The sequence below is a fragment of the Marmota flaviventris genome, chromosome 8 (genome assembly GCF_047511675.1).
Source record: "Marmota flaviventris isolate mMarFla1 chromosome 8, mMarFla1.hap1, whole genome shotgun sequence".
Classification (NCBI taxonomy): Eukaryota; Metazoa; Chordata; class Mammalia; order Rodentia; family Sciuridae; genus Marmota; species Marmota flaviventris.
In genome coordinates, this window is record NC_092505.1 from 131,716,065 (window position 1) to 131,743,072 (window position 27,008).

The 27,008-nt window shown below is 47.9% G+C and overlaps 1 protein-coding gene across 6 annotated transcripts in view; it reads left to right on the plus strand.

Moving 5' to 3' along the window:
* Poc1a (POC1 centriolar protein A) overlaps positions 1 to 27,008 on the plus strand; it is a 71,336-nt gene that overhangs the window by 14,971 nt on the left and 29,357 nt on the right. For all 6 annotated transcript variants that reach the window (XM_071615668.1, XM_027933558.3, XM_071615669.1 and 3 more), the window contains 3 exons: positions 1,679 to 1,812; positions 11,898 to 11,966; positions 14,412 to 14,510. In XM_071615668.1, coding sequence (XP_071471769.1) covers positions 1,679 to 1,812; positions 11,898 to 11,966; positions 14,412 to 14,510 — 302 coding nt within the window. The remainder of the gene's footprint in view (positions 1 to 1,678; positions 1,813 to 11,897; positions 11,967 to 14,411; positions 14,511 to 27,008) is intronic.

Genomic DNA, 27,008 nt, shown 5'->3' on the forward strand with positions numbered 1-27,008 from the left:
ACACTGACTCTGTTTGCCCTTGTGGTGCTGGGGAAATCTAAGGATGCTTGAGCCACCTTCCCTGCTCCACCCTCCTGCCACTGGCTGCTCCTCTGCTACCTTTGTCTTAGGTGAGGGCCTAGGGTGGCCTTCATCCTAGTGTAGGCAGTGGGGTCTCTGCATTCTGTCTCTGGACTGCAGAGACCCTCAGCTCCTCTCTAGACTGCCTCCTAGAGTTCCTGGCACTTGGAGGGTGTTGTTCAGATATAAATATCATGTTACGTAAATCCTTGGCTGTCTCCCCTTAGTGTGCTTGGGAACATGTCTTCACACTCCCCAGTACATCAGCACATCAGCTGGGCTGGCATCTGAGGGGCTCCTTGTTACCCCTCTGTTGAGGGCTGTTTGATGGTGGGTATGTTACTGGTCCAGTGTGTTCTGAAGCCTCTCTCTGCTGAGATGAGGGCTTGGTTTGCAAACTTGCCTTTATGTTTGTGACAGTGCTGACTTTGCAAGATCATGATTACCTTAGCCACTAGTTCGCCTCACTAGACCATGATAGTGGGTGCAAAGTCACTGGGGGCTTTCTTGGCAGCAACTCTTAAGAGGCTGTGATGAGCAGGTCCATGCACTGGCTGTGGACTTGCTCCACCCAGAACATGCCCTCAGCTTTGAGGAAAGGCTGTGTGACCTACTGAGGCTTCTGGACACCCAGCTCATCAGCCACTTTCTGATTTCCACTTGGTGCTAGGCACTAAGCTGGTAATAGGGACTCAACTCTGCTCCTGCCTGAGGGCAGTCAGGGGACACGGAGGGCAAGAGTTTTCTATGCCCATGGAAACAAGGGGAAAAAGGGCTTCATGGCTGGGAGAACCAACAGCTGGGCCAACTGGATCTTGGAGAGTAAGGAACAAAGTGGGCTTGGGCTAGGATGGTGGGGAAGAGGGTCGTGGATGGGGTTGAGCTGCCAAGTGGGTAATGTGACAGAACTTGGAGTTATAAGGGACATGGTGCAGAGAGAAGAGAGACATCCATGCTGGCACTGAGGTCTGAGGGCTCGCTCTGTGGACTTAACCTGGTAGCATCCCTGGACTGCAGAGACCCTCAGCACATGTGGGTGCTGACGTGTAGATGGAGAAACAGACTCAGTGCAATCAAGGTGCTTGTTCACGGTCTCAGGGTGGGCCAGTAGGGAGGCTAGGATGGGAGCCCAGTACCAACTGGCTCCTGAAATTGTCTTAGCCTTGTGATTGCCTGTCCCCATACCCCCCCCCCCCCACAGAATATTGGCATTGTATTGGCATTTTGAGGGTTTAATTTTCCATTTGGTTTTCCTAAAGTAACAATATAAAACAGATTAAACACTATGTTTGTATGTTCTCTTCTGCCCTGGCTTGACTGCTGGGTGTCATGAGAGAGGGTGAAGGAATCACTTGATTCCTCTGGTTTGCCACATCCATTTCCTCTTCCTTGGTTCTCCTACTGTCCACCCTTGACTCTGGATGAGTCTTCTCCTGGCCTTTGATTGTGCCACTCTCCTGGGAGATTAATGTGGGATGATCCACAACCCTTCTGAGTAATGGCTGTCCTGGCCTATCAGACCTGTGCTGAGCCAAGGTTGGCCCTGATTGCCTGTCTCAGGCTTCAGCTTTGCTCTCTCAGCCTCCCAGCCAGAGTCTGACTGATGTCCTTCCCCCAGTACACAGTGCAGCGGTGAATGCCCTTTCTTTCCACCCATCGGGAAACTACCTGATCACAGCCTCCAGTGACTCAACCCTGAAGATCCTGGACCTGATGGAGGGCCGGCTGCTCTACACACTCCATGGGCATCAGGTGAGAGGCATCATCCTGGTACTGAGTAGCATGGAGTGGGGCAGAGGTGCAGCCTTGATGCCAGTGCAGGTCAGAGTTCAGGGTTGGTCCCTTCAGAACCTGTGCAATAAGTAAGATGTATATATGAGATAGCCACCTTTATGACCACCAGGGAAATGGTGGCCTTTCCCATAGCCACCTTTATGACCACCTTTCTGGGCTGATCGCTGGGGTTGGGCCTGGTGTAGCTGAGAAGGGAGTAAGGGAGGCAGATTGGGTGGGGTGTGGGAAGGGCATCATCTGGGCATGGTTTGCAAACTCCCCCCGGGATAGGTGGCTAAATAGAATCTGTCCCCTAATGACCTCAGATATCCCTTCGTCTAGTGGTTGAATAGAGCTCTGGAACCCATGCCCTGTGTCACCATCAGAGTTCCCAAGGATTCTGGGGTGGGCTGACATCCAGGCTTCAGAGATAGGCAATGAATGTGTGTTGCAGAGATTGAGGCACAGACCTGGGAATTTTTGAAATTCAATCAAAGGAGTAGTGCCCTTCTGTCTGACTGACTTCAAAGCATCCAGTACCCTGGACTGCCTGGGTGGTTGGTGGCCAGTGTAAGGCCCCTATGGATTGGCTATGGGAGCTGGGCTTCATGCCCCTCTCACTAGCAGCTGACTTGGGTTCAGGCCTCTCATACTCACCCTACCAGCAAGTGTGGCCTAGCTGTGCCTTGCTCAGCAGATCAGTCATCACAGTATCTCCTGCTAGCACAAAGTTATTGTGTTTAAGTGGGTAGGGAGTGTGCAGTTCAGAGATTTTTTCTTTATCTCCTCTACCTATGAGCCGGAGACAGACAGATGAGTGAGGTCCTGGGATGCTAGGCCAGTATGGGAATCCAGTATAGGCATTGAGCCAAGGGCTTTCAGCTGCTGTTTGGGGTTCATTGCCTTCTGGGTTAGGGAGCATGGGGGGGCCTTTTGGCCATGGCCGGGGGTTGGGGACATAGGCCTTTATTTTTGTCTCCTTGGGACCTGGAGGCTCCTTGCTATCCCCCAGCCTTGTGGTGACTCCTAGTCTTCCCTGTCAGAGACACATTATAGGACCAGCTGGGCCGTTCTCCCTGGGCCAGCACATCCAAGTGGAATGTGCAGCCAGCCTGGGCTTGGGTGACTGCTGGTCCTGGTGTAAGCCTGCTGGAGTCACTTCTATTACCCCTTGGGCAAGTCGTATTTAAAGTAATGTGTAAGCAGTTTAGGACATTATAGATAGGAGGGCATGTGAAAACCATGTGACTGCTGCTACTGCATTTGCTCACTATAAGCAGAACAAAAAGCATTACATAGAAACAGCACGGAAATAGGTGCATATCAGGTGATCACCCAGGACATTTTGTTTTCTTTCTTTCTTTCTTTTTTTTTTTTATGTGAGGGACCTTTAAACAGCCAATTCCCCTGTCAACCTGAGCACACTTCAATGTGGTATCTAAAATGTCATTGCTGGTGTTCAGGCACAGCATCCAGCACATAAAGATACACCTGTTGACATTGTTCTCCCTGTGAAACAGGGAACGTGAGCATCTCCTTGTCTGTGTTAAACCTGGACATGTGGTAACTAAGTTGAGGAGTTGAAGATCTGTGGGTGTGGAGTACAGGAAAATGGTTCCATGGAATCACTGGGTCATTTCTTCATCAGGACACCAAACTCACAGTGCCAGAAAGAAACTAGGTGACCTGTGTTCGTGTTGTCATTCATTTGTTTAGCATCCACTCTGGCTTACTAGGATGGTCATGAGGGAGATAAAATGGATGTCATGGGGAAGTTGACAGCTGAAGGCAGGATGAGATGAGTTGGAAGACTGAGAGAGGCAGGCTAAGTCTTCAGAGGTACTTGGAGGGTTGGGTAAAGGTGGGCAGACCCTGCCTCTGTCTCAGTGTAGTTCAGATGAAGATGGTAGTGAGGATATGAGGCTCTAATTTTTTTCTGCTCCCAATCCCCCAAACTCCCTATTTAAAACAGAAACTTAGGACTGGTGTGCCACAGGTTTTAGGGACTTTTCTTCCTGGAATAGTTGTGACACCCAGCCCCACTGTGGATGCTGCAGGTGTCAGGTGTGGGAGGTCATGGGTTGGACCTGCTCTGGGTTCCACAGGGGCTGAAGATGGGCTATCCAAAATTGCTTATCTCTGCCCTATCCCTGATCTGGCTTTACTCCTTGCTTCTTTCTAGAGAATGTTGATTCTCTGCCTACTCTCCTCCTCAAGACCTGTGGTGAGACCACCATGCACTCCCAGCTGGTGGTGGCACCTTGGTGCTGTTTTTCACAGTTGGCTCTGGTCGAAGGTCCCCAACATGGACAGACCTGACTTAATTTCCTCACCCATTCTGTAGTGTGGGGTGGCTGACTTGAGAGGGCTTTCATTTGGGGTGCTCACAAGTGATGTGGAAGCAGCATCAGGATTAAGAGTCCAGTCTCAGGGCTGATGTAGGGATGTGAGTGCATGAGCACACGTGGGAAAGGGCTGCGCATGAGAGAGCTGTGTTTACCCCAAGCAAAGCCCAGCTCACCCTCCTGGCTTTGCTCCCTGGGTGAGGGTAATTCAGAATCTGCTAATGTTGGCTTCCAAAGTGGGGATTTTACAAGTTGAACAGCCTTCATTTGGGCAGTTGGTTAAAATACAGAGCACACAACTGGACCGAATTCATAATGCTTTTGGAAATCCATGACCAGGAGTGGGGTCTGCTATGCTGAGTTCCAAGGGGGAAAATCCCTAGAGGCTGGTCAGTGCTGTCTGTTCATAATTATGAGAGTTTGTGAGATACTGGTAAGCACATTTGGCTCAGCTCCAGGAAGAAGTTCTACGTATTACCCTCTGACTGAGCCCCAGGAGTCACCCTAAATGGAGATGCATCCCAAAGGGCGTTGACCAGTGGCTGAGCTCTGACTGGGTTCTCTGCCACAGGTGTTTAATCCTCAGAATTTGCTTTGTGAAACTCATTCCCTCTTTCATCCTTCCAGGAAGATGTGCAGGTGGGCTCTTCGGTGACGAACTTTCACATTCTGTTCTAGGAGATGGTGATGTGGGGGCTGGTGGCCAAGTGCCTGATTGAACACAGCTGCTATCAGCCACTTCCTGCTTTGTGTGGCTTAGCAGCTTCAGGGCTCCCAAGTGGGACTGGCTGCCCAGGGATTCCATCCTGTAGATAAGGAGGAAGGCAGATATGAAAGCACTTTTGAGTCCAGGTGGTGAAACAGAGCTGTCTAGACTTGTAATGGGGTCTCATGTCTCTGAAAGTGGCCCAGCTGGGACAAGTACCTACCTCTGTGCAGTTTCTACCATACTCACTCGGCCTCACACACATTTTAACATTCAAGTTGTGATTTCACTCTTGTTTTTGGATCACTGGTCTGAGTGAGATATCAGCAGGCCTCATGGTCGCTTGGATCCCAGTCTTGTTACTACATACTTATTCTGGTCTAGAAAGAGGGAACCCCATGAAACTTTGGTCTGGATTTGGAGGTCCTATTAGTGTAGCCCTGGGGGATCCATGAGAGGGAGGGCCACTGAGTTTTCTAGTCAGTGGGACAGCCACTCCCTCACAGAGGCTTCCATTTTCACATCTGTGAGAAGAGGATGATGCAGGCTAGGGTGAAGCCAACATAGAGGTCAGCTTCAGGGAGCTGCTCTGGAGTGAAGCAGACCTTGACCAGAAGGAGGGCTAAGTGGGTACTAGGAAAGTGCTGTGTCCTGAGGGCAAGACTGAAGCAGGCCCCTCTGGGGAGACCATGGGGGAGGATCCCCCATAGGAGAAAGAAGGGTCAGGGCTGCAGTGCTGTTTGGTAGCACTTTCTTGACTAGACTAAGGACAGAATCACCTGGTGTGATTTTCCTTTGTCTTCTAAAGCACAGGGATCTCCAGGTTGAAGGACTTGCTAGTGCCAGATGAGATCAGGTTCATCCAGTACCCTGAGTCTCCTGGCTGGACTTCTATGCTGGCATTGAGGGTATTTCATCAGCCAGGGAGTCTGACCATGCATACAGTTTGGTGGTTCTTTGGTGCAAAATGGGACACACTTCCCATTGGCTCATTTGAAGGACTGTTCAGAAAGCCCTATTTTGGGGCCAGGGAGTTGTTTGGATCCACATTGGGCTGCTATAACAAGATGCCTGAGACTGAATAATTTAGAAAAGTCAGAAATTTATTTCTCATAGTTCTGGAGGCTAGGAGGACAAAAATTAAGGTGATGGTACTGTTGGGGGCTGTTCTCTTCTTTGACTGAGGCCAAGTACTAGAAAGCATTTTGTGAGGGAGGGCTCATACCATCTTAGTGGTAGATGATGAACAATGCCCAGTTTTCTGAGGAAACCCCTGATGTCTCCAGGAACAGCTCATACCTCCCCATTCCTCATTTTGAAAAATTATAGGTGCTCTCCCAACTTGTTCAGCCTGAGCAGCCTAAGCTCCAGGAAGCTCCAGATAGCAGAGGAAAGGGCTGCAAAGGGGCTGCATTAGCCTGGTGCGCCCCCTCCTCTTACAGCAGGGAGCACCAGTGGGAGAGGGAAGGGCTTTCCTACTGAATGTGACTGTCATTTGAAGCCTCGTGCCCCAAGTGAAACTCTCACAGCTTTGTGTGGGGGAAAGGTGCTAGAAATACGATTTATTTTTCTGTATTTTCTAAAACATAATCTTGAGCCGTACTCATTTGGTTTAAATCCCCTACAGCTATTTGGGAGAGGGTGGTGGGCGGTCCGTGGGCAGAGAGTTAAATCTGGTGTTGGTGGCTGTGCAGTTGGTGTGTGTGTCACTGCAGAGTGACTGAGCTGCACGCAGTTCCATGCGTCCAGCTGGCCCATCATGTGGGTGAGCATCCCTCACCTTAGGCCAGACCTGCACAGGGGCTACTGACAACAGCGGGCACTCAGACTCTGAGTGCAGGGTCCACAGATGTTTCCTGGGCACATGTGCAATGCCAGGCCCTAGGCTGGAGCTGGGGAAATGGCAACAAAAAGAGACTCACCCTAGAGGAGAGGAGACTGCAGTATGACAAGAATCCTGGGAGGCTGTCCCTTAGGCTGCTCCAGGCAGAAGGAATCTCTGAGAATGCCTTTAACCCTTGTTTCTTGGAGTACTCTATAGCTCTTGTTCAAATCATCTTATTTGGGGTTCTTTTTTTTTTGGCAGGGCGGGGGCTGAGGATTGAACCCAGGGCCTTGTGCATGTGAGGCAAGCACTCTACCAACTGAACTATATCACCAGCACTCCAGTCATCTCATTTTTGGAGGATTATTTCAGTTTTCAGGAGGGTCATACCTAGCTTGGATGGTTGGCCCCACTTGAGAGATGAAGGGACACAAAAAGAGAGATCAGCTCATTTATTCTACTCTAATAACCTGGAGTCAGCCTGGCCTTTTGTGCCCTGCCAGCAACTCAGAGTTGAGAGCTGGGAGCAGGTGTTTTGGGACAGGTTTGGGAAAGAGCCTGGGCAGCACCTCTTGCACAGAGGGCAGTCCTTGTTTGTTAGGTTGTGATGACCCTATTGGCCATCACACCAACATAAGAGCCTAAATCACAATAGCACTGTGGACCCCACAGCTGATTGCAGGAGCCCCTGGTGGGTGTTTGTGGAAGAGTAACTTGGTAGGTTGGGTTGCACTTTCTTTGCCTGAACATGTGGGTCAGAGGCCAGAGCACCCCATGCCAGAGGATTCTTAGTCCACCTTGGTCTCTGTATCTGTTTGATGGCCACTCTTCTTTTACCTGTGACTCAAAGGACATGTGCATATGAAAGCCAGTGAAAAATATTTTACAGCTCTTATGAGGTTGGTAGGTGAGGGTACCTGGCTAGACTTTTGCCAGCATGGCCGTTGTGGGCAAAGTGGTCCGAGTTCAGGAATGTATAGGCCTCATCGAGTCAGGTGGGAGGGTGCAGAAAGTAGAGAATCTTGCAGAGGCTCCTGGGGGGAGCTGAGTGATAGTCATACTCTGCAGTCTAATCTTCTAGTTATCATGGGCTCCTTTTTTCTTCTTTTTGCATGAAAAAGAACTGGACAGCATAGTTCCCTCGAGTCTGAAAACTGGCAAGGGAAAAGAAGTGTATAGTAAAATGATTAGTGTGGGTCCAGCCAAGCCTAAGGGTAGTAGGGTTGGGAAGAGAGTAGGGTGGACACCAGGTGTGTTCAGTGCTCATGATAAGAGTAAATAGGATCATCTCATAAAAGACTTGAGTGGTCCATCAAGGGAAGGGGCTGGCCTTGATTGACCCTGTAAAGCATTCCTACCCAAGAACCTGGTGAGGAAGTCTGACAGGGATGAGGCTTCATCAAGTGGGCCCCTGGGTGCTCAGGGCAGGCAGGAGCCACACTGAAGGTTCAGCCGAGAGCCACTGCTCAGGTTATACCAAGAAGTCCCTGTAGAAACAGAGCTGTTTAGACTTGTATGGAGTCTCATGCCTCTGAAAGGCACCTGGCCTGTGGGAAGAAAGAACTTGGCAACAACCCTGCCTGGTAACTAATTAAATGAAAGGAACCAGGCATGGTGGCACATGCCTGTAATGTCAGTGAATTAGAAGGCTGAGGCAGGAGGATCACAAGTTCAAGACCAGCCCAGGCAACTTAATGAGATCCTGTCTCAAAAAGTAAAGAGCTGGGAATATAACTCAGCCATAAAGCACTGCTAGGCTCAATCCCCAGTATCGTCTGGTACGTGGTACATGCCTGTAATCCTAGCAGCTTGGGAGACTAAGACAGGAGGATTGTGAGTTTAAAGCCAGCCTTAGCTATTTATCGTGGTCCTAAGCAACTCAATGAGTTCTAATCCCCCTACTGAGCTGTGGACCGCTGGGCTGTCCTGCTGCTGGGCACAGTCTCTAAATAAAATACAAAATAGGGCTGAGTATGTGGCTCAGTGGTTGAGTACCCCTGATTTCAATCCCTGGTACCCCAAAACAATATAACTAAAAAATAAAAAAATAGGATACCATGAAGACAGAACAGTCTTAAAGATCATTTCTTATCTGATCTCTGGCACTGATAAGCAGCCACATCCCAATCCCCCTTAGTTTAGAAACTGCACTTGCAAATAACTGGTGGCGTAAAAAGGAACTCACGATGGAAACTAAACATTTGCAAGGGAATGACAGTGAAAACATCACATACTAGAAACTTTTGAGATTTATCTAAGATGGCCGTCAGAGGCAAATTTGTAGCCTGAGTGAATTTATTTAAGATGAAGAAAGACTAAAATTCAATGAATGAAGGGCTGGGGATATAGCTCAGTTGGTAGACTGTATGCCTCGTATGCACAAGGCCCTGGGTTTAATCCCCAGCATCAAAAAAAAAAAAAAGTGAAATTCACTGAATAAAGAACTCAGTGCAGGAGGCTATGAAAAGAAGAGCATTCAGAAAGGGAAGATCTTTTCTAGCTCAGCACTTGAGGAATAGCAAGTGGTCAGTCAGGTGAGCTGGAACATTGGTTAGGGAAAGGAAAGGCCTGGCAAGATTGGCAGGGGCTAGGCTCTCCTGCCCCTTGAAGACCAAGCCCCAAAGGGCATTAGTGTTGGAGAGTCCTGTCTATGTAGTCATGTGGTGCTTAACAACAGGGGCAAAGTTCAAGAAATGCATCGTTAGGTGATTTTGTCATTGGGCATCATACCATGTACTTAATACAAACTAATAGAACTACAGCATCACTAGGTGATATAATCTGATGGGACTACTGTCATCCATTTGGACCTTTGAGTGCCTGGGGCTACTTGCGTGGGCTTTGGACAGATAAGCAGGAGCCTCCATGGGAATCTGGTCTTTACAGGATGTGGAGGCGCCTAGTGCAGGAACCTTGTGGTCCTCTTGGTAAATAAATGGACACTGCTGGGGAGGACTGTGGGCTCCAGAGGGCACACCCATCACTGACTCTGTCCCTGAGATTTTGAGACTTCGTCTCATGGGAAAGCACCTGCACGTTTTACCCGGGAGCACTCCCAGTGCCTGCCCTCTGGTTCCAGTCTCCCTACTGAGCTGTGGACCGCTGGGCTGTCCTACTGCTGGGCACAATTTCTATTGGGTCTACTGCTGTTGCTGTGTTCTGTTTCTGACATCTTGTTCTCAGCTTGGCATCTGGTGGTTGAATGATAACAGGAGAGGAAAGTGACCCACAAGTCTTCAGTTCCTTAGTTGCTCTTCCTTCTTGGAAACCTGCCATTACTCATTAAACTCTGGGCAGCCAACTGCCCATCTTTTTTTGAAATTCCATGTACTGTTTTATTCCTTTTTCTTTGTTTCCTCCTTGTTTTTACTCAAAATGAAAATCATTTTTGTTGTTTTTATTTTGTAGCAATGCCATACATTCATTAAAAAATTTAAAGTATGAAAATGGCAAACGTTTCCAAGAAGTAACCTGAATTTGCACCACCTCTCACAAGCTCCTTGCTGATTGTCCTGTTAGCTCCTTGCTGATTGTCCACTTGAAAGTGTACCCAAGTGATGCATGGCCCACCCCCACATACTCAGGCTCAGCACTGCAGCCAGCATTACACAAATGGAGTCACATGGCCCATGATGTCTTGCACCTGGTATTTCATGCTCATTGATATTAGTGGACATTGTTCACCATCAGTGAAAGTGGATCCACTTTAACCTGGCTAATGGCAACTGAGGATTCCTGGGTCTTCTGGGAATGTGCTCTGGGCTGTGTGGAGAAGGCAGGTAGCTGACAGGTGTAAGCTTTGCCTTTGTGTCCTCAGGCCTTATCCACTGATCCCCTGCCCCCATTGCCCTGCTTGGAAGGATAAATGCACAAAGTGTCCTCTGAGGATTAAGTGGGCTGATACCAGTGAAGTGCTCTGAGCCAGTGTTAGCTGGTGTTGCACTTTTCTTTGTCACCCATTATGAGCACCTCTGAGAGGAAGAGCTGTAGGTGGATTCCAGAAGCATGTGTAGGCATGCTTCCCATGTGCCTGAGCTAGGTTGGCACTCTCCTAGAGAAGCAGAAACTGACTTCCTCCATGGCCTAGGGGTGCCTTTCCAGCCCAAGCCACGTCTGGTCCTTTCTGGCATTGAGTGAAAGGTTCTTTCAAGTGTTCCTCTTGTCTACAGCTGAGGCTTCACTGCTGGAGTGCCCCTTAGTGGCAGCTGGGGCTCTTGTCACTCCCAGCGATGGTCTAGAGGAACTGAGGTTTGTGTCAGTGGCTGTGCTGCCCTCATCTAAGAGAAAACCTCTTTTATCTGGTTTTACTTGGGAAATGCCAGGTACTAGTCATAATAAAAGTTCAGTTGGGAAGAAGAGATGGTTGCAGTTGTGGTTATGTGGCCAAACAGATTCTTGTTGGCTCATCTTTCTGGAATGAATTTCAGGCATATGGGAAAGCACCTTCTTGCTCTACTAGGAGATCATGCCCTTCCTGTAAGCCTGGACCTATCTGATGACCCTCAGAGTGCTACCTGGCACATGCTGGCATTCCTCTTCAGATGGTCATGCTGATCTTCAGCATGTGGGAAGCCAGAGCAGGCACCTTTTCACCCAAGGCCCAACTCAGAGAAAATGGCATACATGTTACATGGGCATGTCACATTAGTCCACTGCCTAGGCACCTTCAGTAATTCCCCACCCCAGGCTCCTTCCTGCCAACTGGGTCCCCAACTGTGCACTATTTACTTGAATAATTGGCTCCTCTTTGGGGCCTCCACCTCTCTGGTCAGTAGCAGGCTAGTGTTGGGGAGGAGACTGGCCTGGGTCAGAGGGGTGAGTTCTGGCCCAGTTCTGCAGCCTAGTCAGTACATTTCTCAGACCTCCAGCTTCTTGTTGGGGAAGCAAGGACCAGAATGCTAGCTTGGCAGGACTGCAAGTGTAAACTGCCCTGTTTACTCATCTCTGCCCACCTGTGATCTCACGGCCTGGGCCTTTGTCCTGTGGAAGTGCTCAGAAACAGAGGTCTCATTAGTGGCCCTTGCATTGACCACACACAGTCTCCCCAGTCAAAGGATGAGGAGAACTGGGGGCTGAATGGACTCTCGGTCCTTTGTCCTGCTGATGCTTTCATTCAAGAACTGCTAGTTTTCTTCCTGTATGTTTAGACTCTACTGTGACCTTTATTCTTTATCATTTGTTTTGATAGGGACCTGCCACCACTGTTGCTTTTTCAAGAACAGGGGAGTATTTTGCTTCTGGAGGCTCTGATGAACAGGTAAGTTAAGAATGACCTGAAGAGTCTGAGCCCCCAACCGGTGCCTGGAGGCCACGTGGAGGATGGGCCAGGGTGGCTTTCAGCAACCTTCCTCTAAGACCCTTGGGGTGGGACACTGAGATTCAAAGCCCTTGCTGCTCAAGTTAGCATGGGTTAGTAGGAGTCTGAGCTATTGTTGCCGTAAAAAAGTTGAAGTTTTTTAGTTCTTTTTCTGATGATAAATAGATAAGAATCATTGTGTCCTCACCGTGGACTTGGCAACACAGTGTGTCAGGAGCTTCAGACCTCATTTAATTCTCACAATAGCCTTATGGGGCACATCCTCTCATCTCCCTATTTTTTTTTTTTTAAATATTTTTAGTTGTAGATGGACACAATACTTTTATTTATTTTTTAATGTGGTGCTGAAAATTGAACCCAGTGCCTCTTGCATGCTAGGCAAGTGCTCTACCACTGAGCCACAACCCCAGTCCCTCATCTCCCTATTCTTTAGATGAAGAAACTGTCCCAGCAGATGAAAGAGGTGGGACAGGCACTGGTTCTGCCTGATTTCAGAACTGTGCCCTGCCCTGGGAACCTCTCCTCCAGCATCTGCTGCCCTTTGCTCTCCAGCCCACTTGTGCTGTATTTAAGGGGGTCAGTATTTCAATATCCGTGGCTACAGAGAAAGCACATTGTGAGGAAGTCCTATCTCGCCTCATCATCCTTTGCACAGAGGCTTTCTCCTGTCAGCCTTGGTGCTTCCTATCCAGACTGCTATACACCAATGAGCCTGGCACTGGGAGGCCAGGAGCACTGAGGAGTCCACCCCTCGCAGACTCTCACCAGAGTGCCTGCGCAGTGCCTCTTGTCCAGAAAACCGCATTCTCTTGAGGTAGTGAGGAAAGGGTGGCTACTGTGAGCCATCATTGACCTGGTAGATTGCCAAGAACATTCATGCCACGGGTCCTGGGCCTCACAGCTTTGGCTGCTTAGCCAGGACATGTCCTGTCAGTCCTGCATGAGCCCCAGCCCCAGCCAAATGTACTGATTTTGGTTGGGTGTTTGCCAGTAAGGTAGAGGGTAACTGGGGTCTCTTTGGTCACAGCTTAGATAATAGATAACAGGTGTTCACCCTGCCCTAGCCCTACATTAGCAGCCACGAGAGGAAGAAAGCAAAGAGGAGCCTGAGGCTTCCCTGAGCATGGATGCCTGGCTCATTGCTTAGAAAACACAGGAACTGGTACAGTAGACTCTCATGGTAAAATGAATTCACATAGCATAAGAGGGTGCCTGGTGGAAAGTAAGCCTTCCACCTGTTCTATCCCATCCTCAGGCAGTCACAGCCATCAGCTCCTTGGCTGCCTTTTAAAATCTGCTTTATGAGCTTTTTTGGAGTTGAATCTGGCATTATTTCTTTGCACACGTACTAGCCACTGTGCTCCCAGTAATTTATTCAGCAGTTAGTTATGCACAATTATACAAGAACCCCATACACAAGAGCATATCTATGTCAGTATTCTGTCTGTAAAATGTGAATGAAAGACCACAGGTGCCTATCTCCCTGGGAGCAGTGACAAGTGGAGCTCCTTAGGGAATAGTAAGGAGCCTCCAGGAGAAACAGGCTCATAGCTATCTCAACAGGGATGGTATCCAGGGTGTGTCGAGCACTCATCTTGTGCACATATGGTAGTTTTTCTGTGGCCTCTGTTGATTGCTGACATGCTCCACAATTCCTCCACTTCCAGCCTTCCTGGAAGTGACCCCAGAAACATCTAACTACATAAGGCCAAAAGCCTCCAGCAGGGAGCGCTCTTGCTCCCCAGCAGAGCAGCTCCCTCGGCTTTTATGAAGGAGGCTCAACGTGATCCTGTTTATAAGAAGATAGATACTCAGAGTAGGGCACTTATTTTGTGGCCAAACTTAGTCTTAGAATAATGGGTGTCACTCTCTGGTTACCATGAGGCACTGACTGATTCCCTTACCTAGGGCCTCACAATAAGGGGTGGACCCAGGACCTTCACCCCAGTGGTTGGGCCTGGAATCCACATGTTCATCACTTCCCACAGTGTAACAGGCCAAGCTGCCACCAGCAGGAGCTTTCATTTTAGTGGGAAAATGTATGATGAACAAGGAAAAGGGACAAATGGATTAAATGTCTACTGACTCTGATGCTGAGATCTCTGTGACCTCCTTAGGCAGAAAGACCCAGCCAGTGCCACGGCCTGGTAGTCCTGCACAGTGGCACATCCATATTAGTGGCACATCCAGGTTCTCTTGAGGCCTGTTCCAAAAGCCTACTCCTCAGGAAGATGGGGCAAGTCCCAGAATTAAATTGGGGTGTCTGGTGGGAACCACCATGGGTCAGAACTTTAGAGATGGCCTCTGTGCCCATTTTTTCAATGAAGGAGGCAGGAAAGGTGATTTTTTTTTCTTCTCATTCTCTGTGCCTATTGGTCTTGGCAGGTGATGGTTTGGAAGAGTAACTTTGATAATGTTGATTATGGAGAAGTCATAAAAGTACAGCGGCCCCCAGCCACCTTGGCTACCTCCACTGGGAATCTGGTAAGTAGGTTGGCAGGCAAATCTGAGCCTTGTGACTCTGGGTAGGGTCAGCATTGGCTCAGAGATGGTGGGGACTGGGTGCTTAGGTTGACCATGGGAAAGGGGCCCTAGTAAGATCCGGTCATCTACAAAATAATTCTCTGGCATTTGTGATGCTTTGATTCCAGTCTAGAGTGAACTTGTGAAATATAAAAGGGGAGAACAGCTCAGGTGCCCTGGCTCCTGGCCCATTTGGTGGGGGAGTGTTTCCATGGCACATGCGTCTGCTGGATTGAGGCCCAAGGAAACAAAGGCTCTGTCCCATGCCAAGCCTGGGCCACAGGACCCAGGTGTGAGGTTCCTAGAGGGTTCAGGGCCCAAAACCACCACAGCTGGGACAAAATGGGAAAGGCCCCCAGTTCTTTTGGTCTCACTTCCTTCTTTTTAAAAACCATGGAGAGGAAGTTCCATGAACCATTTTTAGTATCTTTCTTGATGAAAGGACATTCAGTGTACCTAGATTAAAATAGCTAGTATTTTTTGACACATATCTGGGGGGAAATGAAAGCTGATATAGTCTCATTAAATAAGGTCATATTCATCTTTGACTGAAATGTTAAAGCTGTGGTTGCAGAATCCCAAGGGTTTTAAGCTCCTATGGCCACAGGCTGGACCCCACTGGACCTTAGAGACAGAGTGGCCTCCTGCCACAGGCAGAAACTGGCCCAAACGGCAGGAAGTGGCTCACCCAAAGTCCCTGGAAAGTCAGGGCCTAGGGTCCAGAATAGAACCAGGAAGCCTCCTGAGTCTATCCTAGGGCTTTGCAATTCCAGCAGTTGGATCCCCTCCCCAACCCTTGACACCCCCACTCCCTAGTCTGTGTGCTAGGGCTGCCACTAGGAGTAGGCCTTGTCAGTTTTACAGTTTTCTTTCAAGGATTGTCCTCCAGGCTGGTCACTGGAGCTGGGAGGTTTGTTCTTCCTTGGTGCTTCCTAATAAGTGTTTAGTCCTCAGCTTTTTGGGTTTGTTGGGGATGACTGAGTTGCATGATCTTCTGCTTGCTGTCAGTTTATTTTCCATTTGGAAAGTTGTTTGCATTTGCAGGGTTGGGGTCCTCTGGTGCCTCTCCTGTGATTCCTTGTTCATTGGGCACTTAATGAGCCAGGTACAGCCAAGGCCTCTTGCATGTGCTGCCCTATTCACTTCTTATCTCATCAGAATGAGTGGGTAAAGTTACTGCTCCAGTTCACAGGTGAGACACCTTGGGCTTAGTCATGCTAGCTCCTCTGAACAAGTTTAACCAAGCTAGAAACTGCAGGTAGTAGAGAACTGCCTGACAGGTTTTCCTCATTCTAGGAGGGCACTGCTATCTGCCTCTTGGGAGTGGTTAATATCTACAAACTAGGGGAGATCCCATATTTTTCTTATTGTTATTAGGAAAATATGTTGGATGAGCTATCTTGTTCTTCAATCCTAGCTTAGAAATGGAGTATGGACACATTTGCTTCCCAAAGCCTCAAATCTGGGACAAAGTCATGTGGGTTGGGAGAAGCCAGCATGACAGGATGAGGCATGGGTGGGTGAATAGCTCAGCAGGGCTCAAGGCAACTGATTGTTCCCAGACTACCTTCAGGTACACATGTGAGCTGTTTTTACAACTCTGCCCACTGGGCATACCTCCACAGGGGAGGTAAATAGGGGACAGGATATGGGATCTGGAGTCAGAGAACTCGGTTTGAACTCCAGCTTTGTGACCCCAGCAAAGTACCTACTCTTCCCAAGTCTCCATTTCTTCAGTCCTGAACACCCCCACAAGCAGGCTCTGAGGACCCCATGGATAATGAAGATGAGCTTTTGCTACCCCCTGAAGTGATCCTTAATCCTATAATCATTCTTGGTTGAGATCAGGGCTCTTTGCTTGCTTATCATTAGCCACCTTTGAGATTCTGAACGAATGTGTGGGCTTTTCTCTGTTCATAAGCCCTCGTCAAACATACCACATGAGGCTTCTCTAACAAGGAAGACCAGAACTTGGGTGTTTGTTTTGTTGTGATTTTATACACATGCGTACGTACGAACATATATATATAACATAAAATTGACCATATTAACAACTTTAAGTGTACAGCTCAATTTCATTAAGTATATTCACATCATTGTGCAACCATCACATTCATCTCCAGAAGTTGTTCAGTGGTTAGGTTTTTCCCAAGATAGGAAGGGAAGCTGAGGAGTGTGTTCCTGCCCTTTTTGCTGAAGCCTTGCCTGTCACTGAGATTCCCTGGCTGGCCAGGCTATCTCAGCCCCTCAGGGAATCCCAGGAGCACTACCATACCCCATAAACTATGAGTCCAGTAGTCCCCTGCCCCCCCAGTTCTGTCCCCTTTCCATTCTTCCAATAACCCAGGGTTGTTCCACTTCAGCACTGTTCATATTTGGGGCCAGATAATTCTTTGCTGTGGAGGCTGGCCACTTAGGATGTTAAATAGCATCCTTGGCGTTTACCCTCTAGATACCAGTAGCATCCCACTCCAACATTCATGATGACCAAAAATTGTCAGATGTCCCCAACTGAGTATCACTCACTGCAATACTTCGTGCCTCAGAAGTGAGCCCAGAATGGAAGCTGACCTAGCAGTGAGAGTGGTAATAAGGTAGGATTGTCTTGGGGTGCCAGTGGGTGGGGGGGATGAGAAGAGCAAGGAGAGGAGAGAGGAGTACTCTGCAGGGGGAAATGAGGAAGGGCATTCTTGCAGCCCTGTTGAGGACTCTGCTCAGTTGGGCCGAATCTGGGCTCCTGCCAGCAGCTGTGGCCAAGATTTCTTAGCCTGTATTTCTAACAGAAGCCCATTTTATAGGAATGTTGTACCCTTAAAATTGGAGCATGTTCTCTCCCTTCCTACCTCAAGGCTTCCCTGGCTCAGAGATGGTATCTGATGAGAGGTTTGGTGGCTGATGAGCATGACTTGACTTCTCAGAGCCCTGAGCTCTGCATCCAGTTAGGAGCTCAGGAGTCTGATGACCCTTAGCCAGCTTCAGCTCTGTATAGACAGTGGGCCCTGGCACTGAAGTGCTCCTGAGGATTTGGGGGTTCTAGGAAGTCTGTGGTACCAGCTGTGGGTTGTTGAATTCCTGACCATTGCCAGAGAGGCAGACCCCTCTTGCATCCTCTGCTTTGTACAACCGTAGAGCTGACTAAGCCCTGTGAGTCTCTGACACTTTTTGCACCCTGGAAAACCCCCTGCCCACGACCCTGACTGGTGTGTTTCAGCTCTCAGATCCTGGAATGAAGGCTGTCCTTGAGCCCACTCTGAACAGAGCTCTGTTCACTGCAGAGCTATTTTCAACCTCTGGTTGAAATTCACAGCTTATTTTTAGGCACATTTCATGTTGAAAAGCAAAAGCCATTTCCCAGCCATTCAGAATGAAAATAATGGGTTCCATTTTCCCTCTATTCTTGGCTGAGTTGTGCATGAGGAGAGATTTCAAGGCTGTGGCTAGGGAACTTTCTCTGCTTGGAAGGTTTCAGATGAAGGATTCTAGGCCATGCTGTGGGCTGAGTGGGCAGGAAGCTCCTTGTTATGCCCTGTGACATGGTATAAGGCTACAGGAAGGTTGGAAGGGCCACCTGTGGTAGATGAGTGCCTTCCTGTGGTATTTGGGTCTGGGGAAGGGGCAGAGACCCTAGGGGGCTGTCTGCTGCCAGTGCTTGTGCTGATATTTTCATGGGTCAATTCTTAGCCCTGCTCTCTGCCCTAACCCTGACCTTCTCTCTCTGCTTATCCACCCTCCTGCTGTCTGTACTTGAGGCAAGTCTCTGAGGGAGAAGGACCCTGTGTCTTGTCTGACCCTGACTTCAGCATCTGCCACACCCCTAAACCTCAGCCTCCGTGGCATAGGTTTTTGCCCCAGCCACAGAAGCACTTTTAAACCACTTTTAAATAGCAAAGATGCATTTATTTGGATTAACTCTTATTTTTGCCTCCCCTTGAAATATCTGAGACTCATTATGCAATTGAGAAGGAAGGTGGAGTTGGGTGGGGTGGGGTGGGAGGGGAAGAACACAGAGTTCTAGGTAATTCAATGAAATTCAAAACAAAACAAAACCACTTCCTGAGTTCTCCCGGTTGGCTGCTCTCCTGTTTAGACATTAACCTTGAGCTCTGGGGCAGAGGGCTTTTCTCTGCTCACCTCTCAAGATCCCACCTGTGGTTGAGAGCTTGGGTTCTGGCTTCCGACCTACCTGTGATTGAATCCTGCCCTTGCCTCGTTTGGGCTGTGACCTGAGGTGAATGGTTGCATCTCCCTGAGACTCCGTTTCCTGTTCTATCATATGGGGAGATGCTAGGCCCTCCCTCCTTCATGAGATTTTGTGGGTGGTATGCCAAGCAGCACTTGGCACTGTGCCTAGCACACAGCAAGTGCTCACCAGGCTGTAGCTATTTTTAAAATGTTTCTCTTGCCTCTTCTGTCCCAGTGAGAGCCAGCCAGGGTGATTGTGTGTTCAAAACCTGCTAAAGTATGGGACAGTGGGCAGGGGTGAGGCGGTGCTGACGGCAGTCATTTTCCATGCTGACTCCCCTTTGCAGGTCACCCTTGTGACAGTCAGGTAGGTTTTTAGACCTTGCAGGCATTAGTTTTGTTTTCTAATGACAAAAGCAAATCCTCTGTGCTCCCAAACAAGACAGCAATACTCTGAGTGGAAACAGACCTGTTTTCTTCCCCACTGCTTCCTCTTTCCTGACTCCTTGGGGCAAGATGCCTTGGAACTCTGGAGCCTCAGTGTTAGAATGGTCCCCTGAAAGAAGGGTGGCTCAGCCAAGAATATCTGACCTGAACCTGGGGCCATCTCTCTTGAGAATGCCGTATTTCCTTTTCCTTTTACCTCCGGTTTTAAGAGCAAAACCCCAGTCACCTTCCATACCCACATCTTAGCTCCCATGTTTCTTTTGGGGGGCAGTGCCATGGGGGTAGGTTTCACTTATTGGCCCTAGAGCCCTAGTCCCTGGCTCAGAGATTGTCAGTATTAGAGCTTTCCCTATGCTGAGAATCTGGGAGTCTTGGGTGCCTGTGGTGGTCCCTTGAGACCTGGGTTCTTGGATCATACCTATAATTCCAGTGACTCGGAGGCTGAGGCAGGAGGATTGCAAGTTCACAAGCCTCAGCAATTTAGCAAGGCCCTAAGCAACTTAGTAAGATCCTGTCTTAGAATTTAAAAAAGGTTGAGGATGTAGTTCAGTGGTAAAGTAAAGTGCCCCTGGGTTCAGTCCCCAGTATCAGGAGGGGAAAAAAAGAAAAAAAGACCTGGGTTCTCACCCTGGACACCTTGCACCTCGCCTGAGGAATCAAAGATTAGTAGGCAGGGAGAGAAGGGACTCACTTCCACCTGCCTCATGGAGTTTGTCTTAGTCTGTTCAGACTGCTATAACAAAATGTCATAGACTAGGTAGCTTATAAATAATAGAAATTTCTCTCCCTTCTGGAGGCTGGGAGGTCCAAGGAAGGCACCAAGAGATTTGGTGTCTGGTAAGGACCTGTTTTCTGTTGCAGAGATGGCTCCTTCTCTGTGTGTCCTCACATGGAAGAAAGGACTAGATAGATCTCGGGTCTTTTTTTATAAGGGTACTCATCTCTGTTAGGAGGGCTTTTTTCCTTATAATCTAATTACCTTCCAAAGGCTCACCTCTTAATACCATCGCCTTGGGGATTAGGATTTCAACATATTAATTTTGTGGGTGACACAGATATTCAGATTATGGCAGATTTGCTTTCTCTTCTGGCAACATGAAAGACTTAGGTCTCTTTTTAAGAACACAAATTTCTGGGTTGGCATTTATTTTCAGTAGTAGAGAAAAGTGTGGATTCAAGGGTATGCTTAGCAGGAGGGGTGTTGTGGGTGTTTGGAGCATGAGTGAACCTCATATTTTTGTGTCTTAGAAAGTAACCTCTTCCTTCTCTCTTGACCCCAATTCTGGCTCCTAATTTTTTAAAGGGAACTCTTGGCTTTCTGCCTGCTCTCAATGAGTCAGAAGATACCTAGGCTATTAGTTATACAACTTGGAAACTGGTTGGTTTCACGGGACCTAAACCCCTAACACATAGAGCTGCCCCAGCTTCTGAGTACAGGATATCTTTGAGGGCCAAGATATACCTCTTAATGAGGCTCACACCCTCTGGCTGAATAGCTGGCTTTGTCCATAGTTTCCCTCATCTGTGTGATTGAGAGTGTGGTAAGAATAGGAGAAAGCAGACCCTTTCCTGAGGGGTGCCATTCAACCTGCTTTGGCTATTGTGGGCCCTTGCAGGGTCCAGGTATTGTGGGCTGAGTTGGTGATAATAAGGCCTTTGTTTTCATGTTTCCTGGGACTTATCAAGGTGGCACATCTCTTGTGTGGCTCCTGGGGGAATATTCATTCCTGCCCCCTGAGCCATGCAGAGGAAGGATGTGTGGGCTCAGAGTCTCCTGCTGGTGAGTGACCTGGGTTCCAAACAAGCACAGGCCCCTGGATTCAGTGCAGCAAAACTAAGAGACCTTTGACTGAAAAAGAGCAAGAGCAAAAGGAACACAATATCCTCTCAGTGAGCAAAAGGAACACGATATCCTCAGCCTTTGGTCACATCCCCAAGCCTTCCTCAGAGTGTGTGTTGTATGAGTATGCAAGCTTACCAGGAGACTCCTGCGTTGCTGCCTCAGGAGCCCTTGGTGTCTACATTCCCGCCGCTCTTGGTCAAGTTTGACACTCTGGTGCCCATCCTTATCATTCCCCCTGTAGACCCTGTGATGTCTATTATGTGGGGCATCTCCACATTATGTGGGATGTCCTTGGGCTGGGCACAGTGCAGGCAACGTCAGGTACCTTCCTGGGAAGAGAATAAGAATCTTACAAGGATGGCTGCTCTGGAAAGGATTCTCAGGCAGCCTCACCAGGAATGTGGAAGAGACTGGAATCTTGTGGTCCTGAAAACCACCTTAAGAACTTGGTTGACATTAAAAGCTGCACTATTTGTGTAGTATGCTGCTTCTGGTATGTTGGTCTGAGCAGAGGTTAGACCAGCCCAATGTAACCTCAGACAGGTTGTCTTGATTCTCTGCGCCTGATTTCTCCCCGACAGCTTGTATCACACCCTCTGGGCATTTTCCATTTCACGGGCTCACTCTAATTGATCATACTGCAGAGGGGTAGGCATTGGAGCCTTTGCTGACTTTAGGTGATGAGGCCCTCAGGTTAAGATGTCTCATTTCACACCTTTACCTGATGGAAGTCATGGAGAGTTCTCTGTGGTCCTTAGTTTCAGTGAGTAGAGAGGATACTAAAAATACAGAAGATTGAATATTTGTTACTCGACTGCCATTTTTTAGAAAGTTTCCTACTTGAAACAGAGCATCCTTGGACAGTGGCTGGTGGGTGTCACAGCTGTGCACTATCCAGGAGCACCAAAGATTCCAGTGCTCCTGTCAGAGGAACCTCCTAGGCCCAGGACAAAATTCTAGCTCCTTTTCCTTCCAGAGACCACAGGTGACTTTATTGCCAGGCACATGTTAAATAATTATTCTGTTTCCTGCAAGGAAGGGTAGCATTTGACAATTATGAGCATGACTTTGCAGGAATTCCATCAGGAGATGTTAGCTGAGTTTCCCAGGCTGTGTTGATAGAGAGACAGGCCCTTTAACATTTGACATTTGTCTTTGTAAGCCTCTCACGGTGGTTCCCGGACCTCATTGTGCATCAGAATCATCGTGAGGGCTTGTTAAAATATAGCTGGTAAAGTGTGGTTGATTGTGACTATGGCATCCTGGGCAGGCCCAGATGGAGGGAAGAAGAAAACTTTTCATCTTGGAAGTTTCTATGTCTAGTTGGGGCTATGACTTGGGAGAGGCAATTGAGAATCAATTATTCCCCTCAATTCATTCTAATGAAAAAGGGGTGTAGAGGAAAAGGGATGTGGCCTTGGTTCTAATCTCAGTATTGTTAAAAGAAATCTGAGAGGGTGATGTAGCTCTGAGGTAGAGTGCTAGGAAGGAAGGAAGGAAAAGGGTTGGATGGATGAATCCCAGTGTTGTCTTGTGAGCCCTTTAAATGCCAGCAGAAGAAATCAGTAAGAAGGAAGATGAGACTTGCTGTGGGCCTTTGCCAGGCCTGGCTTCCTGTCCCAGCTCTTGACCTTCCTGTTATTTATGCTGCCATTAATCCAGTCACTTGTTCTTGAACTCACATTCTCTGCCCCCCTGCCTCCTGCATTGTCTTCAGTGTCTCTTTTTGCTTTCTTGGTGTACTTGCCTCCCACCTCTCACCTGTACATGTGGGTGCCTCAGCCAGCTTCTATCCTGTAGAATGCCTGCTGGCTTTAGGGAAGCTGATGGGTGTGAATATCTGACATCTGAGCCGGAGGTGGCCTGAGTGTTTGTGATGCAACATTGAAACCCCTAGGTGAAGGTCTTGTTTGCTGAGCTTTTGGGGGAAGTATCTCCAGGTAGCAAGAAAAGGGACAAGCCCTGTAACAGCAATGACAGTAGAAGTGACAAAGATGGGACGGAAGCCAGAATTTCCTTCTCCAAGTTGCCCCCTTTGAGGGGCTGATAGTAATTTCCTGTAAAACTAAAAAATTCCCATCTATTCCACAAGCAAATAGGTCCCCCTTCAGAGGAGAGTAGCCTGATGCCAAGAAGGGAAGTTCTCTTTTATGACATAAAGCAACAGCAAGTGGGCATGGAATATTAAAATAGTCACCATGTTATGAAGATGGAAGATCCTGACTCCAAAATTTATATTTATTTATTTTTATGTGGTGCTGAAGATTGAACCCAGGGCCTTGCCATGTGCTAGGTGAGTGCTCTACCGCTGAGCCACAACCCCAACCCCATCCAAAATTTAGATGCAGCATAGAGGCTCTTGGTCCAGCTCTGCATGTATCAGGATGTACCTGGTGCATAAATCTGGCCCACATCCTCTCTGAGAGCTCCATTATTTCTTTCAAGAGTCCCAGAACATTCTGGGGTCTTCCTTTCTCCCTGGCAGTCAAAGCCGGGGTTCAGGGTTGTTGGCAATTCCACATTGTGTGTGGGGAAATGAGTCTGAATCACAGGACAGAAGACACTGCAGCCTTAACATTGTGATGCTTTATTATAAGGCACACATGGCCCTGGAGCACCTATCATTTCAGCCACTGGGGCCACTACTGTGACATTGCCATTTTGCTGATGGTGATGACAAACCATCTACAGCCCCATCAGACCACGCTGACAAGTCACCTGACCACATGAGAGCCAAAGAGGCCATAAGAAGAATCTTGTGCCAACTGTGATTTACAGAGCAGAGAAGGTAGACAGGAACTGAGGCTTCAGACATTTGAGGATCTTTCTTTTTTCTTTAATTTTGGTTCCATTTTATTTTATTGTCAAACCCAGAAACTTGAAAGTGGAAGAAATAAGCCCCGTGTAGCAATAACCCCTGTCGCTGGAGTCTGAGTGTATTTCTTTGAGCCACTGCCCCCATCCCAGCATAATTGCACTCATCTCTTCAGTCCCTCTCCACATGGCACCTCATCCATGCAGCTTTCCCTGGGAGGCCAGCAGGTTGTAAATTGTTCCTGCTCTGCTTTCCCAGAGCAGTCTTCTTCCTGGAGCAGCCCCCTCTCCCGCTGTCAGTTACTTGCAGGCCTTACTAGTCTTCCTGGAGTTCTGGGACCTTATTCTCCCCATGGTCCCAGCACGTGCCTGATACGTAGAATGCTCAGGAAATCAGTTAAGAGGACACATGCTTGAGGTCTGTGGGCAGCGTGGGTTGAATGTGCAAGGCTAGAGGCAGGCTGTGACTCTTTCCTTTTAGTATTTTTGATGATCCCAGACTAAATGAAGGAAGCCACTTTCTGACCTCATTTGTCAGTTTGGTGGCAGATGGTGTGGGGTGATATGGGCAGTGTGTCCAGGCCACAAAGAGTGGTAGGATCTACATGTCTACATGTAGATCTACATGGACTAGAAATTCAGAACTTCTTTTCACTTTAAGTGAGAGGAAAAAAAAAAAAAAAAAAAACCTTTGTGGTTTATATTTTCCAGATTGGATAGCAGAGTTGCCCATGTGGTGTAAGGGTGTTGAATAATGTTCATGTTTATGTTCTTATTGGTTACCATGGAAAAAATCAGAATAGATGGTTTCCATGGAGATTATCTTACAATTAGTTTCTTTGAAGGTCCAGACATTGCTAGAGTTCACTTAATACTGTCAGTGCCATCAGGGGCTCTGTGGCAATGCCAGAGGCTGGTCGGAATATTCCGTGGACTTAGACAAAGTCATCTGCCTCTCATGCTTGCAAATCCCAGGATACCCGAGAGGTAGTGATCCTGTGGCTTAGCTTCCTGTTGGGGTCTCCCTGGCCTGGCCTTAGCTCTATAGCTTGTTCCAGTCACTAGGAAACATTTTTTTATTAAACAAAACACCTTTGTATTATGGAAAATTTCAAGCTAGCACAAAAAGTGGAGAGGATAACATAACAACCCTCATGTATTCCTTCAACATTTTGCCAATCTTATTTCATCTCTCTCTTCCCCACATTTTTAGAAGAGTTAAAAGTATTTTTTAAATTTTAGACTTATCATTTTACCCTAAATAAGGATTTTTCTTGGTTATATAACTGTAATGCTCTTATCACACCCAACAAAATTAACAATTCCTTCACATGAAATCCTAGTACATATGCACATTTTTATGTATTGTGTCAAGAATGTTGTTTTGTGCTTTTTGTTCAAATAAGGGTATGGGAATCAGAATACCCAAGTAGGGGATTCTTATCATCTCCCTGTCTTCCTGCCCATGGTGTGTGGACAAATTAAGAGTCTTTGACCAGCATCTTTAGTTGGGGGGACAGGAAGAACTTTTGAGCTCACCTCAATCTCCCTGTCCTCAGAGTTCTGTGCCAAAAACTGCTTATTCCTTCCTAGAGATAGGTCGCAGCAGGTGGGCCAGCTGCTGCTAGCCATTTTGGGGCAGGCATCCACTGGGGGGCGCTGGCCCTCTTTGAAGCCTGAAGAGGAGGGAGGGGAGAGATGATGTAACCCTGGTTCACAGCAGCTGTCTGCTACTTTTTCCTGGAAAGGAGAGGCTGTGAGACCCTGTGGGATGCAGCCTCTTCCTTTGACTCCTCCCTGAGAAGCATGGGGCCACTGTCAAAAGGTTCTGGCCAATCCAAGGCCATCTGCCTCTGTGGGTTGGTCAGAGACAGTTCTGGGTCTGCCTTGGCCTTGTCCTGTGATGATGCACAAAATATGAATTACCAAGCTTGGGAATACGCCCGGGGTATGGTCAGTAGCTCTAACACTCTCCATTGAACTCAGTGCAAGGAGAGTTTAAAATAGCCAGCCTTTGTTCCCAAGGTTTTAAAAATTCAACTCCAGTAGTTACAATGAGCTGTCTTCAAGTGGATCTATAAATAAACTGCTACTGTTCCTCTTTGTCACCAAGAGCTTCAGCGTCTTCCCGAGACGTCGCTCTGCCGCTCATCTTCATTACATGCCTCCCATCTGTGGGGCAGCTGCAGCCATCAGCAAACTGGGCTGACATACGAAATTTGTAAAGACAGCAATGCGTTCCCTTTTTAAAATCTGCAGTTCCCCAAAATTAACTACACAGGGAAAGATAGTAACCTTCCATTGGAGAAACCTGGCAGAGCGGGCAGTGTCCTTATTGATTAAGGTTAACATCACCAGTATTAAGTCCTGTTTGCATGAACTCTGTGATGTGCACATTTTTGTGGTGTCAAAAATCTTGAAACATGACACCTTAGACAGGCCCAAATTGTCATTGACATTTGACAAAATAACTGATCAATATTCTTCAAAAGTATCAAAGTCATGAAAAACAAAGGAGGACTAAGGAACTGACAGAGTACAGTAGGCCACATATATAATAAAATGAGATGTGAAGTCCTAAATAGGATTCTGGCACATCAGGATCCACGGACATTAGTAGGAAAACTGGTGAAGCTCAAAGGGGGTCCTTAGTTAGGTTAATGGTATTTCCCAGTGTTAATTTTGTGGTCTGATCATTGTCCTATTGTTATGTAAGATGTTAACACTGGGGAAGAGAGATATGGAAATTCTCTGTACTATTTTTTGCAACTTTTCTCCAAGTCTAAAATTAGTTCAAAGCAGTTTAAAGAAAGGGAGGGGGGAGCTACAGTCAACATTTGGGCTTTATCAGAATCCTTCATCTTCCCTCCTCCCTGGGCACATTGGTTCAGATATTTGTGTTGCGATAGTGGGCATTTCTGTCTCCAGGTAGAGGGTAGGTAACCCTGAGATAGTCATCAATAGCTGTAGTGGGCCCTCAGGAATAGGAATATTCACAGAACTGAACTGAACCAAACAAGAGCTGCCCTAAAGGGAGCCCGGGTAGTTATTTTCCAAGGGAGTGCTCTTACCCAGGGGTTGGTCACCAGCATGGGGCCCACGGGGTATGGCTTTCTGCTTGTCTATATTGTCATTTCTGAGGATGCTCCAGAGGTACATTTGCTCCAGAAGTC